The sequence below is a fragment of the Dermacentor silvarum genome, chromosome 8 (genome assembly GCF_013339745.2).
Source record: "Dermacentor silvarum isolate Dsil-2018 chromosome 8, BIME_Dsil_1.4, whole genome shotgun sequence".
In the NCBI taxonomy this organism is placed as follows: domain Eukaryota; kingdom Metazoa; phylum Arthropoda; class Arachnida; order Ixodida; family Ixodidae; genus Dermacentor; species Dermacentor silvarum.
In genome coordinates this window covers 83,039,341-83,059,737 of record NC_051161.1, presented here as the reverse complement: position 1 = coordinate 83,059,737, position 20,397 = coordinate 83,039,341, and the positions used below count along the sequence as shown (strand labels likewise).

The following is a 20,397-nucleotide window of genomic DNA, read 5'->3' as shown; positions in this document are numbered from 1 at the left end:
CTCTCGGGCCGAGCAGGTGGGTAGAGCGTATCGAGAGTGTTATTCACAGTGACTAAAAGAGCGTCGCAACTTTACGCCACCAGCTCGACGTAAATAAAGACAGCTAAAACCCCTCAAACTTCGTAAAATAGTGACATCCTTTGAGAAATGCCTCCCCATCTTCCCTCCTTGCCGCTGCTGATGCTGCGTCTCTATTGGCCCCCTCCTGTCACGCGGGGGAGAACACCTTCTTCCTTTGTTCACATTCAACGTGATCAAGATGGCACGAGGTACCATCAACCGCAAAAGTTCGCGGGGCACAGGATCTGCCAAGAAGCTGAATTCTCGCGAAGCGTGGTTACACAGCCTCAAATTAAATGTTCCAGCATGTTTAGCCTTCGCCATGCACCTACACAGTTATTCATTAAATTAGAAACGCCATGACTTAACAGTGCAGGAATTCACATTTGCTAGGGGAAACCGTGTCCCGCAAACTTTTGCTGGACGGTACATGGTGGTCGTGAGTATTGTGTACGCTGTGCGTTGCGCGCGTCGCTGTTTCGATTTCTTCTTTTTTTTCTGTTTTACTGCGAGAGCAACTACATGCGGATACTCCAGGCGCACTTTCGCTGTCGCCGTGATGTTCCACATAAAGTTCAAGTGCGATAAGGTCGCGCGCCGTATGCTGTGGGTGCCAGGGAAAGCTTGTGAGGTCATCCGAGAAGTATGATATGGCTTGATGCGCGCATTCTTCCCGCGCGCCCAATGTCGAAGGTCACATGATCAAGCGCGCGCTAAGCAGGCGTCTCCTCGAGCCCGACCATGGCTGTGCATGGCTATCCGCGCGGATGAACGCTTGCTGTAAGCGCTTACGCGGCCCCATCGTATTCTGGAGGTAATCTGTGGTGGGCGCAAAGATTGGGCGGCCGAGATGGCTGGTGGCTTCATGCGCGCTATTCCCGGGTGCCTAGTGTTGGAGTTCGCGTAATGCTAAGTTTGCGAAACGCGGTGAGGCGAGAGGCAGTATGAAGCGCTCACTCCCAGCTGCCGCCGGCACTCTTCATCAATCCAGCTTGCGATACCGAGTGTCCGTGATCATCTAGTAAGCTCTTCATGTTTGCCTGTGCGCGCGTGACACCATGCTTCTTAATTTACCTAGTAAGCGAATGTTTACTTCAAGTTATTCGGCCGATAAAACTACTAACCTTATTTCGTGTAGTTGGCTAATACTTTGTAATCGCAATCAATGCTTCGCATTTCGGGCGAAACTGCGGCTTTCTTTCTTCTTCGTTTTTTTTTTTTTTTCTTTGGCAAGAACGATGTTTGTTCGTGGTGTTTCTCGACGCCATGAGTTGCTTCGCTTTCAGATGCCGTATCCAAGTCGGCGAAAGCAAACTCTTTACGATACCGTCCAATAAGCACGATATCATGAGAATAAATTCTTAAATAATACACAGAATTGGCAGGGAAAACTTCGAACCTTAATTATCAACTCCATTTTGCGAGGTAAGTTGCGAGTCTCTCGAAAAATGTTTGATGAGGCTTGCGTAATGTGTTGCATACTATGACTTCGTAGATATATCATGCCACAGTACAGTGAGTAGGTTGTCCCTTATTTCAGCATGTTTTTACACCGCTCCTGTGCTATGTGTAGTTAGTTTCTATCATCATTACGTGGTCGCGTTTCGTGTACTTAACCGTAGATACGCCGATTCAAGTTCGCGGAAAACGACAGGACACGTGCTAAAACTTTGATTACGAAACTTTTACCATTAAGCACAGCTGCCTTTCAGTAAAGGTTGAGACTCAGGCAGGAGAAATCAGCTTGCGAAATCCATTCCATTTCATGTTATGAACTAGAGCACTTGCACGCTTCCCCCCACCCCTCCCCCCACCCTCTGCTCCATCTAGTGGCCGAGGCACTGCCTTCACTCGCAGCTTTGTCCAAAATTACGGTGTCTAGAAGGGGGAGGTGAGAGCAACGGCGGCGGCGGAGTGTTGCAAGCAATCATGACAGCAGCGGCGGCGCTGCAGTCGACAGCAAGATCGCTCCCCGGGCGCGGAAGCACGGCGGTTGGTGCCGCGGGTTTCGATGCGGGCGTTTCTGTTCGCAATTAGCGGTCGCATATTAGACATAACTAGCGTTAAGCTAATGCATATCGTGCCTTGTTAGTAGAGGAGACAATAAATGAATAGCAGCTATCCTCTGATGAGCGGTTGAGTGTTAAAATGCATTAGATTCGGGCACGTCACGGCCGGCACAAATATTTTTCGCTCGTCTCGGTCGCACGCGTTCTACGTGCTTTCCCGAATCGTCGGGAGTGAAAAAAAGAATGACTTCAGCTAATGCGAAGAAGATTATGCTAGTGGTGTGGGTAAAAAAAGCTGCACCGATTTCTAGGCTCGTAGTGAAGAGCTCCTTAGGTCATTTTACGGCGACGCACTGCATCCTGCTCATCAAATTGCTTAATACCAATATATGATGCCTTAGAAATTATTCCACATAGGAGTTAAGTAAACAAACTTATTTTAGTCGCTGATGAACTAGAACGGCGGGGACATGAAGAATACTCAAAAGGACAACATACAGCCCTTGATTATATGATCCATTATACAGGGTGTCCCAACTATGATGCAACAATATTTTAAAATATGCAAATGCCCCGTAGCTGTACAGAACCAAGGCAGCGTTGTTAGCGGTCGTGTGTAGATACTCAGATTATTTTTGCATTCCCCCTAATTACACAATTGGTCTTCATTAATTAATCAACTTCTCAAATATTATAATTAGATGAAAAGTGTCAATGTGAAAATTGTAGAGCAACTTGAAAAACTACCGATGCAGCTTTCTATAGCTCAATACGTGCTACATAAAAGTTTTTCCAAGCGTGAAAGAAGTCCTCGAATACACGCAAAATTGCTGCGTGACTGGCCGCTCGAGGTACTTTGCGTGTGTTCGCTGGCTTCTTTCACGTTCGGAAAAACACTTTTATGTAGCACGTATTGAGCAAAAGAAAGTTGTATCGGTAGTTTATTAAGTTGTTCTACAATTTTCACATTGACCCTTTTCATCTAATTGTAATATTCGAGAAGTTGATTAATTAAGACTAATTATGTAATTAAGCGGAATGCAAAAAATAATCGGAGTATCTACAATCGACAGAAAACAACATTGCCTTGGTTCTGTCCAGCTACGGGGCATTAGGATATTTTTAAGTCTTGTTGCATGATAGTTGGGACACCCTGTAGATGATTCATCTGGGGTTGCAAGTGCAGCTCGCAGATCTTCCAAGTCCTGTTTAAGGCCTTATATGCATGGGGCCCGAGCCGCTGCCATGCTTTAAGTGCCTCATCGTCATCAGGCACCGAGAAAAGGGATGTTTTTTTTTTTTCCTTCTGCTTTTCTACCAGAAACATAGCCTGTTGTGCAGCCCGGCGCAAAACAGTGCGTCTGTCGTTTCATGCGACTTGCCATGGTTTCTTACGGCATGGCAACGTGTAAAACTATTGTCACCACAAGGAGCTACAACTGCACAGCGTGAATGCAAACAGAAATGAGCCGTGGAGCTAAAATAACCGAACAGAACCATGCAAACCGAGCGCACTCGCTCACTCCGGCAGCAGCCAAACTACAGCTACAGTGTAGTACTACAGCGGAGGCATCTTAGTGTCGACGCGCGCGCCACCACTCGGCATCATGAATCACTGCAACACGCGCCGTGCTCTCCGACGGCTGCGTTGCTCCCACCTCCCCCTTCTAGCCACCGTAACAAAATGTTGCACAAAGCACTCAATGTAGCGCGCGCGCGCGCTACATTGGAAGGAAGGAAGGAAGGAAGGAAGGAAGGAAGGAAGGAAGGAAGGAAGGAAGGAAGGAAGGAAGGAAGGAAGGAAGGAAGCGGTCTTCTATCGCGCGCGAGGCACGGGGGCGACGGAGAGGGAGCGTTCTGCTCCTTCGGCTGCTGCTCACAGTGCGGCCGCCGAATCTTGAAAGCGATCTGCGATGTGGGCGAAGTGCGCGTCCGCGCGGGCCTCCTCTTCAAAGCGATCTGCGATGTGGGCGAAGTGCGCGTCCGCGCGGGCCTCCTCTTCAAAGCGATCTGCGATGTGGGCGAAGTGCATGCGCCGAGTGCCGGTAGCTTCATATGCGATGTGCTTTAGACGTTTAGTTGGCGTTGAAGCGAGACGAGCGACAGCGCGAAGGTCAATTTGCCTGCTGCTGGCGCGCTTTCTCACTCCGGCGTTTTTCACAGCGAGCTTCCGCGGTCATCGAACGAGATGTGTTATGTTTACCTGTGCGCGCATGACACCGTGCTTGTCTATTTAGTTAGCAAGCGAATGCTTACAACTTTATGCGGCCCATTAAACTACTATCCTTGCTTCGTATAGCTCTCTACTAATTTGCTATCGCAATCGATAGTGACTGTCCATTTAATTTGTACCCACCCCCCAGAGGGCTAGGCCCGCATGTGAATTGTCAGGTACACACCTCATTTGTAGACGATAGTGTGACTGCTATGCTTATGCAATATACGGCGTGGGCAGCTTAATTACAGCAGAGTATGCAGTGCATGGTCACTTCAGCATGCTTATTTATGCTTAATTAAGCAGAGACGCAAGCGAGATACCTATAGAGTATACGCGGATGTTAGAAGCAGCAATTGTAGCGACCCCCATTTTATGGCACTTTAATCAACTACTACTACTATATCGCCAATTACCGTATTTACTCGATTGTAACGCGAGTTTTTCAGATTTTTGCTACTCGCGTTACAATCGAATACCGAAATTCAAGTTGTCTAAAAAGTGCAATGATGCACCCAATTCTAATCAACGAGTGAAAGCGCGCGTGTCCCTCGCGCGCTTTCACTAGAGCGAACGCACCGCGGAGAGCAAACGCGAAGTCTTCCGTCGTGCTATAGTGAACTAGATAGGTCACTATCTGTGCCTAGTCGCTAGTCACTAATCGTGCGAAAGGTGGTGGGGGGATGGGAGGGAGGGACCGGAGCTGCGGCACCAAATGCGTATCTTGCGATCGGGCGCAAGGGGAACTGGCGACGCGAAAGGAGGAAAGCCGGAAGGCAGTGCGGGAGGGAGGGGGCGCGGCTTCTACTCTGCCACCATGCTGCGTACTTTGCGCGGCTGCGGGCTGTCGCGCACCGCATCTTGAAAGCGCTCTCTGTTACCTTTGTACGCGCTGTGCATTCGGCGCCCGGTTTCCGTTTAAGCGATAGACCGCACGAACCTTCGCTCGCTGCTGCCGGCGCGCTTGCTCACGCTAGCGTTTTGACAGCGGTTGTGCGCGGTCATCGAGTGTGGTCTACTCATGTTTGCTTGTGCGCGCTGACACCATGGGCCGTATTCTGAAACGTTCCACTTCGGCGATAGTTGCGTTCAATAAATCAACCGGCTGCTCACCCGTGACGTTAGCATGCACTACCAACACGCGCACTCGAACGCTTCGCAATACACACGAGAGCGCGCCGTGCGAGTGCAGAGCGTCTCGGGTGTGCTGTTTTCGAATGTATCGGCCGCAATACGACACAGGCGTGTTCGTTTATTCAATATAGGACGGGAGCACCCAATGACACCATGACGTCAAAATGACGCGCACCGGAACTACTAGGTGGCGCGACTTATTTTCCGGCTTTGCTCAACCAGCCGTTCAGCGCGCCTGAAGGCGAAAAGCGAAGTATCGCTTAAGTGGAACGTTTCAGAATACGTCCCCAAGCTTGTTAATTTAGTTAGTAAGCAAATGTGTCCAAGTTTATACATCCGACAAAACTAGTCCTTACTCCGTATAGCTCTGTACTAATTTGTTATCGCAATTGATGCTTCACCTTTCAGGCGAAACTGCGACTTTTCCATGCATCTGGTGGTCTTGCATTACATTAGCGGTTTTCTTCTTTTTTTTTTTACTGGATGCAACAAAAAGTCACCCCTCGCATTACAATTGAGCAAATAAAGTACATTGTTTTTTTGTTTCATGCTTACATGCTCATTGAAAAAGGAAGGAAAAGTTGCTATGAACATTAATGATTATGTTACTCCGAATGCCTTCATTAAAAGAATTGAATGTTGGGCTAGTTGGTATTTTGACATAAGAACCATCTTGAAATGGCACCTCTGTTGTGCTGTCCCGTTGCACGCCATTTCAAGATGGTTCTTATGTCAATGCCTTCATTATGTGAGGTAAGTAGAACATAGTCTGTCATAGCAGTAATAATTCTGATACTATGTTTGAACTTGGCATCACAGGATGTTGCCAACAATGCTATTGCTCACATTAAGTGGCGACGGAGGAAACATACAGATAGTATACACAAAGCCAAAATACACAGTATTCCATTTTTTTATTGATGTAAAAATCAGGCACATCAGCTGAGCTCATGGCTACGTCAGTAGCTGGACAACACACTACCAGTGTGTCGCTTGCACTCACAGAGGCCACAGAGCTTCTCTCTCTCTTCTATAAATCTTGTAGATACAGCTCCATATAAATAATTACATCACGCTGCTTGGTGCCGACGACAGTGAGGGAGCAGGGAACCTAAAGGGCATAGCATCAAATGATTTCAAATGAACAATGCTCGCATAAGAAGCAAAGTAACATTGCAGAGTAACCGGCGAGTTCATTACAAAGCTATGACAAACCTCGTCAAAACTTTAGCTTATAGTAAAAATTCAAAACAAAAAAGAGAAAGATTTAGCTTGCAGATTTCACATTTTCTATTCACAACACCATGAGGTCAAAGTGATGAAGATGCTATAAACAAAAGGTGCAGAAGAAAAGGGCATATAGCACTTTACGCAACATCGTCAGCTTCGTACTGTACATGCCACAATGTCGCATAATCAAGGATATAACCCTTGCAAGCCCAATTAGACTGCATGAGCCCTCACTAGTACATTTCTTTCCCCCAAAACAAATTGCGCAGCTTTTGTCAGATGTATAAAAGCCACTTTGCGTGTTGCTAGAGCTGCTGCTAGGCTTCGTAATCAGTTCAATAACACAATGAAAATGTTTTTATTGTAATGTCGCGAAATATGATTGTTCCGAAATGTATTGCAGCCATACATTATCGCAGAGACAGAAACTGCAGTAGCCGAATCTGTCGTCCACTGGTCAAAATAAAACCAGTTTCCTCGCTAGATCAACAACATATTTTGTACATCTGATGTCTTCTTGTCGGGGAGCCATTTCTGTTAAGACAAAAGCAAATGTGCTACGACTTCGTAGATATATTTGCCATAGACACAGCACAGCAAATGAAATTTTTTTGTGCCTTACAACATTCCCTGCCCGTTTGTCAACTGAAGAAGACACACTGCTGACGACTTGAAATGCAAGGACTCGTCAACGTCCACTGAGTGCTCTTACCAAACTGGGGCATTTGGAGTTGTCGACAATGAAGACATAATTCCTTCTCGTTCTACGAACTCCACAGAGCACCATCAGTATGATCGTGACTCAGAGTCGACTCTGGCCACATGCCATGTGGCCTGCATGCTTCTGCAGCAAGCTGACATCTTCTGACACTGAGGCAAGCCCGAGTAGGTTAATCCCCTCGTCTCAAGCTTTCCTCTGTGTCGTGGCTTACACTAATTTAACTGTTCAATCCTTGTCGTATGGTAGCTGTACCAGCAAGAAAGGAAGCAAAATACATTTCAAAGTGCACATAGCCAACGTCCAGCCAGGCAGATGGGGAACTGATACAACTGTTGCTCCAGCTTCGCATACAGCTACTGGTAAATATCTCGAGTCAAACAATTACGACATCCTGCCGAGGCCCCTGTTGCAGTTAAACTGCCAACGAAGCTTTCCCATTTCTATGAGAAACGCTTCCTGTCGTTAAATTCAGGCACATAGAGATGAGTGCGGTTGAAATGTATGTGTGCCCCCCAAAATAATACTAACGACAAAATCGAATAAATTGGCAGGTGCCGGTTACCTCTGCCATTTGCTACGTCAAAGAAGATTCCTTTTTTTTTTACAAATGGCAACAAAATTCCAAGACAACCTGAAGAAACCAAGTTTCCAAAGGTAGGTAGCACAGAGTTTACACTCGCAAATTACAATTTTTTCGATCAACTCCTGAGCAACTAAAACTGGAAGACGGAATGGAAAAAAAAAACACAAAAAACCTACACAGCCTCTTTTCTACAGTTCTGCGGGTAATAAACAGGTCTAGATTGTCCATTGTCTTTGGCAAATACCACTTGCATCTTGCGAGTAAAGACAACTTTCACCACGACTGAGGTGAAGCTGCAACAGCAGCTCATGACTTCCTTTTTTTTTTTACAGAACAATGACGAAATAGCACATAATTTAAATGCAGTTGCTGCTGTGTTTTTGCATCCTTATGACAAAAGCACAGTCAGCGAAAAGTAAGAGGCTCGTTATAACAACACATGCCAGTTCACAAGTGGCAACTATCATTGGCAGAGCAGCTGGGTCTGACCTGCGATGCCTTCCTAGCAGAACATTGATATACGATTCAGATGGTGCAAAACTGCAGAAAGGAGACTACAAAAGGAGACTAAAACAAAGAAAATGCGCACATGGGTCTTCGGCAGCCTCTCGTGATGCATTTGCGCACAGAACTCCATAGTGTTTGTTCCCTGCCCTTTGCCCCATACAGTTTCCTGCAAACATTATTATAGGGAACTCCGGCACTAGTTTCCATGGAAGCGGCAAGAACGGCCGTTCAGCCACCACATGAATCGTGGTTAGAACACAAATATGCCCATCCTTCTGGCTTCGAACAGCTTTGCAAAGACTTTGATACTGATTGTTACCAAAAAAAACTATTGAGTTATGACACAATTCGCAGCGATCATGCATGTCCGCAGAGTCTTATTTCCAAGTGTATTTAGAAAAATAACATTGCTTCGAACTTTCGACCAATAAAGGCAGATAAAGCAGAGTAAACAAAGCCACAAGTACGAAGATCAGACAAATCCGTGTACTAACCATAATTCCCATGGTAGCGGAACGAACACATTGCCAGAGTTCCCTGTAGGGATTTTAATAGCAAACACTTACCCCATACCCTGAAATTTTTTTTTTAAAGTAGACTGCTCCAAGACGGCCCAAGAATGAACTCACAGTTGTAACTGCGCATGGTACGAGAGTGAACGAGGTCTCGTGACGACGACGACGACTAACGGCCAGAACGATGATGAAAAATAGGCCTGTTTGTTGCGTGCAGCCAACAGTTACCAGCTTATGCCAGCAGGAGAAGAATAATGAGAACCAGCAGCAGCGGCAGTGGCAAGAGAAAGAAAAAAAACCTAGGGCGGTGGGGCGCAGTCTTGCGAAGGGGGTGATGCTCACGCCTCCAGGTCATGGACAAACACAGTCTCTGTCTTCCCAAGTCCAAGCTCGGCAAAACTCGGCGGCTCTGGGCACTCACGCGTCGGCTCACAGGGCAGTGTCCGTCGTGGGAAGTTCGTGATGATCTCGAAGCTGTTGGGTGCATCCGCTTGGCAGAATACGTAGAAGTACAGATACTGGGCCAACGTAAGATGGGGCAGGAAAAAAAAAAAGCAAAATAAAGGTACTGCAACCAGCCTTCAGATGTAAGGGCAGAGTTGGCAAGCAATTATACACATCATTCATAAAAAAATTCAGCTAGCCCATATCATACATGCACAGAAGTAAGAACCTCAATGTAACATTGTAGCTATAGTACAAAATTGTAAACCACACATTGTAAGTCAAGGATTTTATGTTTCAGCAGTAAATATTGGTTCACAGGTTGCTGGAATAGTTCTGTAGATAGTATGTCCTCAGTTAGCATTTATCAACAGAAGGCCATGATACTACACCCGCCAACCATAGATAATGAAGAATACTACAGTAGGAAGCGAAAAATAGTAACATTTGATGAAATATACTAAAACTGTTTGATTACTCGCATGTTGATTGCTTATCAACGATTTGCTGACTTTCCTACGTAAAGTCACTGAACAAGCAAGCTGCTTTACTACAGTAGAACCGTGCTGATACGCTTTTGAAGGGACAGCAGAAAACAAATAACAGAGAAGAAAACATTACAGTGACGAAGGCCCCAAATGGCCGTAGCAATGTCAGAAACAGCTCTCCGTGCGTGTGTAATTAATGGGTACAGACAATGTTCCGTTAATAGTGGCCTCTTTCCACTCCTGCTATGCTTTACTGCATAACATAACTGTATGCAAGCAAAACAGACTTTAGGGAGCAAGTAAAAACTACGACCATGCCATGACACGCTTATCGGGAGCGACAATAATTCACTTCCGGCATTTCGTACATCCAAATTCCCCTCTGCACCGCTAAATTTACGTGAGCGCTACATTCAAATACAACATAAAATGCCAGCACATTACAGAATGGGGATGTATAACATGGTAATATAATACATAGGAGTCAACGGGCATTAGGTCGGGACTGGGAAAATGCAATGTAGTAGCCGGGAAAACTCAACAGCACAGAATGTATCAAAGGGTTCTACTGTGCAGTAGAACCTCGTTGATACGATCCCTTTTTGTACAATTTCCTGGCGCCAACGTTCGCGATTGAGAACAAAAAAAAAAATCACCCTATACAGTAACACATCTTTTGTCACCGGTTGATACGTTTCCGGAAAACATGATCTTTTGGAACCAAAGATCAATACATCGCAAAACTGCGATCGTACAATACGTTTTCAGGCCACTAGATCCCATGTAACCAAGAAAAGGCGCCCGCAACGACAACTTCCAGGCAGTACTCGCCCACCCGTGTCACGTGAGAATACCAGTATGCACGCATTCCTCTTCCAGTACCGACAAATCCTCTTGTGGGTGTCGCAGTACATCACCATTCACAGCTCTAACAGTGCCAACCCAGCACGTGTGTGTGGCATAGTGCCATTAAAAGCGTGCATACATATTACAAGCTATTGAAAAGGCAATAATCCAAATGGGTCGCTGCTCCCCGCTGCATGAAGTGAGCATCATGTTTTGCTCTGGCGACATCATAATCCGCGTCGTCCACCAGCTTGATTTCGTTTCCATTTACCAACCAGCAAATCCCACAGATCATTGCACATCGCCATTCACAGCTATGTCCGCTAACCCTTTTGCGATAGGCATCTGTTTCACATCGTGCATGAGGGGCATAGTGCCGTTGAAAGCATACTGCCCACTTTTAAAAGGCGATTACAGTGCAATCTCGATGATACGATCACATCTAATACGAATTTCAGGATGATACGAATTTTTCTGAGGTCCCGGCCGAGCCCCATTACTTTGCAACGTGCTAGAGAACGGTTGTTACGAATTGATTTTCGACCCGCATCGGTTGATACGAATAAACGCCGCCCCACCGACGGCCGCGAAAGAGAACAGCGCGCAGTCTCGCGCGTTTTCCCTTTCTCTTTTGGTGCGGAGGCGCGGACGCGGCGCCGGACAGCGCGGAAGCCGCGACTGGGTGCGAGGAGTTCAATTGAAGCGGTGGCGCTTTTGTTGCTTTTGTGCTTTCCTTTTTGTCTCTTCGCTCGTTGCGGCGGCCACGCTTCCCCATGCGCGGCCGCCGCAGCAAGCGAAGGTTCGTGCGGTCTATCGCTTCAATGGAAACTGAGTGGCGTAAGCACAGCGCATACAAAGGTCAGAGCCGTGTGGAGATCGCTTTCAAGATATGGTGCGCGCGACAACACCGACAGCTGGCACAGGCGCCGCCCCCCCCTCTCCCTCTCTCCCGCGCTACATTCCCGCTTTGCTCCTTTCGCGTGGGGAGATTGCGTCGCCAGTTACCCTTGCGCTCGGTTGCAAGATAGTAGTAGTGATTTTATTGAAGAATAAAAATGACGCTTATTTCTGCTGCCCAATAGGGAGCACGGCGCAGCGTCAGGTTGCAAGATACAGTTGACATCCGATTTCCCGGATGCCCGAAATTCCGGACATGCCTGATTTCCCGGACTCATCTGTGGCACCGTCAAGTTCCCCATAGAGTCAATGTATTAAAAAGTCCGAAATTCCGGACGCTTATAGCCTTCGCCATCCGATTTCCCGGACTTTTCACTGTTAACCGCCGACCCAAAGTCACCACCGACGCCGCCATTTTGGTTGTTTTCTTATCCTCGAACCCACCATACTCGCATCGCAGGTGTGGCCAGCAGCACCGCCGCACCGCGCCGCGGCTGCCGTAACCTCGAAACCGCACGTGTCAATCCGTTGCCAACCGTAGCTTAGCCAAGCCAAACCTCACTGTGTTCGTTCACGTGTTGTTTTGTCAGCTCTGCCAGCTCTGCGGTCGTGTCTGCGGTTGATCATTTGCTGCTGCGCGCTATCTTCAGTGATCACGTTTCCCGACCTTCAGCATCCACCGAGTTCCTAGCTGTTTCGTGCTGCGCTTTTCGTCGAGCGGATTCGCCGTTTACAGCGATGGCACTGACTGCTCCTTCGTCTTCGTCCGCGCCTTTGAACGAACTGCCATCCGCGAACTGCCCTCCGTGGACGAACTGACGAACTGCCATCCGCGGACGTTGCCTTCGACGATCTGCGCGCTGCCGGCGTGTCGATTCCAGCCGGGATAGCCTTTGAGGGCTTCGCCGACGCTGACAAAGACCTCGAGCTATGTGCGGAGTTGACCGATGACGAAATCATTCGTCAAGTTACGGAGGATTCCAACGACTCCGACACCGAGAACGAAGAGCCAGCTCCTACACAGCCAACGAGCTCGGAGTTGACGCGAGCACTGATGACACTGTCATCGGTGTACAGCGGCAACATGACGTTGACTGAAATTGAGGCAGACATGATCGCGGGCAAGCGCACCGTGCAAAAGAAAATAAGCGACTTCTTTGCGCCCAAGTGCTGACCTATGAGGTAGCGCCGGCCACGTCGTATGTTTTTTTTTTTTTTTTATATAAACGGCTCTTTTTAGATCCACCTAAACGATGCATTGGCTGAATAGCAATGAGAATCTTGTACTCCGGCCGTGACCCTCTCCGTCAGCGAAAAATACCTACCAAAAAGGTGCGTTTTCACGTGCATTCGTTTTTCCGGACTGCCCGATTTTCCGGACGTTTTCGCGGTCCCTTGAGGGTCCGGGAAATCGGACGTCGACTGTACGCATTTGGTGCCGCAGCACAGCGTTGCCCTCCCTCCCTCCCATACCCCCCTGGCCTTTCGTACTACGGAAGTCGCGTTTGCTCTCCGCTGTGCGTTCGCTGTCCATGAAGGCGCGCGTCCCCCGCACGCTTTCACTCGCACATACGGCGCGCGGTGACGACTTTATCGCCCTTGGACTCGTGCTTCACGTCTCATGCTCCTCCTCCGCATCGCCCTCGTTGATCTCCTCTCCCATCGGTGGGCACACCTCGTGCTCGCTACCGCCCTTGTCGGCGAGATTTTCCCGCGGAAGCAGCAATTTCGTCTCATGCGGCTGCACTGTAAGCAGTATGCGTATACATGAAGTTCTATGGGAGGGTAAACGGGATTCGGAAAAGGCCGCGTTGTAGCCAGTTCTGCACTATAAACGGTTACGTTATAAGTGGTCTACTGTAAATGCTTTTTACGTATGCGTGCCTGAGTGAGTTCACCTCTCGACTTTTTAATTTAGCTAGTTTTAATTGTGTTTCGATGACACGAAATTCGGCTAATACAAATTTTTTTCGTGACCCCGTGAGATTCGTATCATTGAGATTCCACTGTACTCAAACGTGCTGCCTTTCCCTGGTGCTTACGGTGCATAGTGGGCGTCATGGTTCACTCTGGCAGTACCGTATTCCGGCATCGGCCATTAGCTCGATTCTGTTTAAGCTTCCCACTGCCATCTTAAAGCATCGGCAACAGGAAAATGGCAAAGCCTGTCGCGTGCCGCTCGGTCCACACCAGCTCAATGCGCACCGGCGTCTTGTGCTGCAGCAATTTGCGCAACACTTCGCATTACATAGGTGCCATCTACAGTTGTCTGCCAAACGTTTCAATGACTTTGAATCATATGCTTTCCTGGTTAGTAGGTTTTTTCTCGCATATTTTTTCAAAAACATATGAATGCGGTTTTGCTGTATATGTATTCAGCAAGAATGACCTGGGCCACAAGCAGAAAAATTTATGAAGTTTATTCATAAAATATTCCCATAACTGCGGCCAAAACTTCGCAGCTGTTATATCATCATCATCAGCCTATATTTATGTCCACTGCAGGACGAAGGCCTGTCCCTATGATCTCCAATTACCTCTGTCTTGCGCTAGCTGATTCCAACTTGCACCTGCAAATTTCCTAACTTCATCACCCCACCTAGTTTTCTGCGGTCCTCGACTGCACTTCCCTTCTCTTGGTATCCATTCTGTAACTCTAATAGTCCACCGATTATCCATCCTACGCATTACATAGCCTGCCCAGCTCCATTTTTTCCTCTTAATGTCAACTAGAATATTGGCTATCCCCATTTGCTCTCTAATCCACACCGCTCTCTTCCTGTCTCTTTACGTTAAGCCTAACATTTTTCGTTCCATCGCTCTTTGTGTGGTCCTTAACTTTTTCTCAAGCTTCTTTGTTAACCTCTAAGTTTCTGCCCCATATGTTAGCACCGGTAGAGTGCAATGATTGTACACTTTTCTTTTCAATGACAGTGTTAAGCTCCCAGTCAGGATTTGGTATTCACTCCAATCCAATTTTATTCTTCTGTATTGTAGGAGTCATGAGGGAGGTGGTAGCAGCCGAATACTGCACCAGGGAGGCCAATTCCAGTTCTGGTGAAGGAGTGAGGGTGAGGTTGAAGCTTACTGGGACTTCCTAATTTGGTTGCACCTGGACTAGTATAGCCCCATTAGCTCTCGTTTTTTTTTTTTTTTTTGCCTGAAAATGCCGTGGACTGGAGGAGGATTCAAACTTGCGACCTTCAGATTTAAAGCCAGGTGTTCTAGCTCTGCTCCACGCCACGCTGTAATATACATTGGTTTTAAATGTTGGTGTCCCTGCTACAGGTAAGTCTGCAGAATTGATGGGTCTCAAAAATCGACCAGTGATTGTTTCTATATTTTTTTGAAATCAGTTCTACCTTAAACCAGACACACACCAAAAAAAATTGTAAAATTATTCGTGTCACTATGACAATCGTAAACAAGCTCTAAAAATTCAGCATCTTAAGATAAAATCGAAGAAGTTGGCTGGCATGCACGAGAAACTTGATCATTAATTATGGAATAAAAAGAAATGGCTCATGCAGTGGAGATGGTGTTGAAAGCAGAGTTTTCATGTGGATCATGCGTACTGCTAGTGGCTGCTGCCACACAGTGTCATGCGTAAATCTGTACATGATTAGCACCATGGCCGCCTGCCATTGTTAGACTGACATTTTTTTTATAACAGTGTAGCGAGTTGTGAGGACAAGATCACAATAACGTTTGCAATCAGTCAATCCTGGATATATAGAACTCGAAGGGGATTGCGAAATAGTTTGATTTATCAATTATTCGAAATACAGTCGAAGCCGGATATGTATATCGAACCCACGTATAACGAATTATCGTGTATATCGAACAGCTGTAAAATCCCCTTGAAAATCCCATGCAAATGCATAGGGTTGGTGCACACGTATATAGAACGCCCATTCACCAGCACATTCGTTATATCGGATGCGACGCCACGTCGAAGACCTCAAAGTGCACTTCTTTGTGCACTTTGAGGTCTTTTGGCACCTGGAGGTGGAGAAGAGAATGTGCAGCCAGTTGAACTGTGTGGGTCGTGTGGGTTGTGTGTGCAGTCAATTGAGCCCCCATCGAGCTGTTCGGCTAGCCCGCATGCTACCTCGAACGTCAACTTCCTTCATTTTGATTTTCGTGGCGTCGTCGTGTGGGTTGAGTGCCTATTCGTGAGTTCTATTCGTGAGTTCATTTTTCACAAGCGATGGCCGCTGCAAGTGCAAAGAAAACAATCAACTTGGACTTTGCAATGAAGTTGAAAGCGATCTTGCAGTTTTTTTTGCAGGTAAATAAGGTGTGCTTGCTTTTTTTTCCAAGTTGCGTGCGGTAAATTAGCGGCCCTCAGATGCACCAATCGGCAAGCCGCCGTTTGCCTTGCGGCCTATTATTTTACATATCAAATTACCTATATATCAAACTTTTTTGTGTTCCCCTTCAGATTCAATATATCCGGGTTCGACTGTATTGCTTATCTGAAACCTCTCCACACATGTCGCAGAGTTTCTAAAGACCGACAAAAGCAGGGATTTACCAATTTGCTTCTCTAAGGCCACGTCAAACGCATGAAAGTTTACTCATTTCTTGCGCAAGAATGTCACAAGTTGGTCACACTCTGGATAGAAGGTGGCCTTTGACATACTGATCACAACGCCAATGAAAAAAGCCTGCGTCGAAGCCGGACGCGAGACTGTGGTGCACGCCTTGAGTGCATCGAAGTGCTTGTTGCGCATTTTGAAGCGAAAGCTTCATTACGCTATCTCGAGCAGCCGTCAGCAACTCAACACTTTTCAGCTTGAGAGCTAGAGGTCAAACCACAAGAGAGCATTAAGGCACGTTTACAGTCCGACATTATCAGCATGCGGGAGAGCGTCATCAGACGCTGGGTGCGTCGGAGCGCATTGACCGAGTGTCCGGTTACATTGGCGGCGCCAGTACAGCGAATCATCGGTCGAACTACAGCCGGTGTTGTTCTCGCCAATGTGACATAAAACGTGTGTGTGCGTTCACGCTACGTTGGGCAATATTTAGGCCTTTACAGAGCCCTGAAAGGAGACATTGCAGTCGTTGCTCGAGTAGAGTTGGGCCCGGCTGCGAGTTGCAACCAAGTCTCACTACTTTACTGATCCCCGCAGTGTCTTCATAGGCATAAAAAGAAATGATGAATAAACACTGTATTCATTGCAAACATGTCTGTATATCATTGCGAAACCACACCTCAGCCACAGCTCGATAATGGACCTAGCCAGGGCAGTGAAGCTTTCGCTATCAACCAGGGTTAACCAAAGCTAAACCACAGCAATTTTTTTTATTCAGGATAAGGTAGAAATGGACACAGCATGGAAGCAAACCAGCCTGTATGCCCTGTGCTGCCATCAGCCCACTTGCATTGTGAAGCGCACATGAATGTGCCTTGTCGCGTGTCCGCAATACCCCGTTTTAACAGCCAATCGTCATGTCATACGTCGCCAACTAGTCAACCAGGCAGACTCTTGTGTTGAGTTTCGGTTTTGGAACCAACTTCCTATTGGAACCAGTCGTCTTGGCTTCTCGTCTGCCCTAAGTTCGCCCGTCTCTCCTTGCGTACCATTCAGCGTAGCATGTCTTGCCGTCCCTGGTGCAGATGAGGTGAACGGTAGTTTTGTTCAGTTGTAATGTAAAAATCCATCATAGAGGAGGTTGCGGGTTAGCTTCATTTTGGCTGCTCATGGAACCCTAAAATGCCATTCGTGGAAATCTCTCATCTACAAGAAGACAAACCCGGTGGCACAGGCATCTCCAGTTCAGCATCCGATGCCCGGGGCTACTCAGTGAAAAGAGCGAGTTTTTGAAGCCGAGTGGCAATCAGCTCTTCAGATTCAATGTAGAGTAGAACCCACTTATAATATTACCGGTTTTGACAATATATCGCATATAACTATGGGCAGCCAATGCACTGTCAACTTTTGTATGCATTCTAGGTAAAATAATCAGCTAACTACAACGCTCCAATCGGTCATAACAATTAAATCTGGCTACAGAGTGTGTGCTCCTAGAAGAAAACACAAAATCCTCGTTTAAAAAAAAGAAAAAAGAAAACGAAAAGAAAAAAAAAAGCCTCCTTGTCACATTCACCACAAGGGTGTAGGTGCCAAAGCAGCAAACATTTTTTTTTTCCTGGTTTTCGCATTTCTTTTTCTTTCGGGGCACACACCCAGTTAAATTTAATTGTTATAGCCAATAATACAGCATGGGAACAATGTAGTAAGCAATTTATTTTACCATAGAAAGCACAAAAGTTCAGGACGGGGCAGTTGCTCATTCTTACATTCGAGTATAGTTAAAACTGGCAATGCTACAAGTGGGTACAACTGTGTTTCTTTCTCTCTAAAAAAAATGTTTGAATGTTTTTCCCTCTGCATCCTTTTCATGCAATCCGGTTAATAACAGTTATCGGTTATGACAATGGGATTTTCTTGGTGGGTTCAACTGTGTTGTTTGACAACATCTGCCAATACAGCGCAGTTTTGAATTCGTCTGCATTAAATGCTGCCGACGGTGCAAAAAGTGATCGCGTCTCCGTTGGGAGAAGGGCACTTGCAGGGGCGCAGCACGGTGCAGCGTTTGTTATATTGAAGTGTGGCGGTGCACGGGAGTTCAATACATGCATAGTGCAGCGGCGCTATACAGTAAAACCTCGATAATTCGAAATTTCGGTTAATTCGAAGAATTGGAGCGGTCCGTCATTTTCAATGCAAATTCTACCAGATAATTTGAATGGCCCGCGCGGCTATTTTGGGATAATTCGAAGTTTCCGGCTGGTAGCAACGTGCGGCTGTTCGGTTAGGGCGCTCCGTACAGTCGCCAACCGATTTTCCGAGCTCGTGGGGACTGAAAAATAGTCCGAAAAACTCGTTCGGCCGAAAAAAAATAATTATTAGTGTGGCTTAAAAAGAATCTCTAATAATGCCCTGCCTTATACTACACTTGGAGGGGATCGACTTGCTTGGATTTGCGCAGCAGTGACGTCGTCTCTGTGTACAGTCGACACGAACGTCACCGCGTTGGCGATCTCCGCCAACGGAGTTCGTCATGGAGATTGAAGGAACGGGCTTCGCACCGCTTAGCTATCGTGAAGGCACAGGAGGTAGCACTGATCCCCGAGACGTGGGTCCCCGAGACACCTGCTCAGTGTACACACCACGTTCAAAATAGCAACCGAAACTTTAGAGAAAAAAAAAAAAAAAAAAAAAAACTTGTTGAATTAACAAGCATGGTGTCAGCGCGCACGAGCGCGGCTGCCGCAGTGAGCGAAGGTTCGTGCGGTCTATTGCTTCAACGGAAACTGAGCGGCGAAACCACAGCGCATACAAAGGTCAGAGCCGTCTGGAGATCGCAAGATATGGTGCGCATGAGAACCCGCTCCGGCGATAAGTACACAGTAGTTAGAAGAGTAGAAGTCGCCCCCCCCCCCACCTCCCTCCCTTTGCGTGGGAGATTGCGTCGCCAATTCCCCTTGCGCCTGGTTGCAAGTTACGCACTTGGTGCTGCTGCACAGCATCACCCGCAGCATCGATATTTGTATGCTATGTGTTGTGTACCAGCTGGAGAGCATGGCACTGAGGGCGGCGAACTACCGCACCAAGTAATACCGCATCAGTGAATACTTCGAGTGATCTTTCTCGGACATGGAAAATAAAAGTGATTTCTATTTGCGGCAAGTTCTTGATTGTTTTCTTTTTTTAATTCATTTCGGTTAATTCGAAAATCCACTTAATTAGAAGAATTTTTGTTGTCTGGCGACCTTCGAATTATCGAGGTTTTACTGTACTTATACATAGGATTTCGAAGGACATATTACAACTGTTCGATATAGACAATAATTCGGTGTAACCGAGTTCACGAGATCGATCGTATTAGTTTGTGATGACACTGAGTGACGACACAAGAACAATGAGCATTCCTTTTGTTGTTCACTTCCAGTTGGCATTTTACTGTCCCGACTGGCCACGAAACTGCAATTACAAGTAACACACGCCCAACACAGTATGAAAACTACAGAATAATATAAAAGTATTCAATGGTAAGACTGTCCAGCTAAGAGACCGTAAAACGATTTTCATCTAGCTAGTTTGTATAAAACAACATGAGTCACGTGACCTTTCTTCGCCCAAACGAGAAGCTAAGGGGAAACAAGGGGCTGGATGTTTTTGTTAGTTACAACCATATGAAGCGAATAGACAACGAAGCCAGAGAAAGCAAAGGGGAAATTGACAGTTACTTATAAGTGCAATAAAAGGAAAATGAAAGTGGACGAAAAGACAACTTGCTGCAGGCATGAGTCATTCCCACATCTTCCATATTACGCATGCTTGGATTACTACTACTACTATTATTATTATTATTATTATTATTATTATTATTGGAAATGGGATAAAAGATGCAGAAGTGTATACAAAGTTCCCTTAGCCACGAAAAAAATGCAATCAGTGCTCCAACCATTACTGCAGCAGTCAAGTCTACACACCTTGAGTGACTGTGACCGCCTGAACCGCCTCTCAAGACGTGTTCCTGTTGGCAGCTTGATGACGAGATGAATGCTCCCAGGGTCTGAATCTGGTGGCTCTTCAGGGATCTGATCCACCAGCTCCAGCTTCATGCGCTGAATCTCCTACAAGAGAAGTACTGCTTCTTAAAATGACTTCGTTTCACCTCCCTTCCCAGAAGTTCACAGGGAAGCGCTCTGGCTTCCCTGTGGAACTTCTG

General features: G+C 46.7%; 1 protein-coding gene across 2 annotated transcripts in view; it reads right to left on the bottom strand.

The window, feature by feature from the left end:
* Positions 1–6,313: 6,313 nt before the first annotated feature.
* LOC119461518 (FAS-associated factor 2) overlaps positions 6,314–20,397 on the bottom strand; it is a 38,080-nt gene continuing 23,996 nt past the window's right edge. The window contains exons 11-12 of one of the 2 annotated variants that reach the window (XM_037722856.2): positions 20,159–20,302; positions 6,314–9,492 (exon numbers count right to left, since the gene is read on the bottom strand). In XM_037722856.2, the coding sequence (XP_037578784.2) occupies positions 9,313–9,492; positions 20,159–20,302 (324 nt within the window). In that variant the 3' untranslated portion in view covers positions 6,314–9,312. The remainder of the gene's footprint in view (positions 9,493–20,158; positions 20,303–20,397) is intronic. The other variant, XM_049673143.1, reaches the window with a different exon arrangement.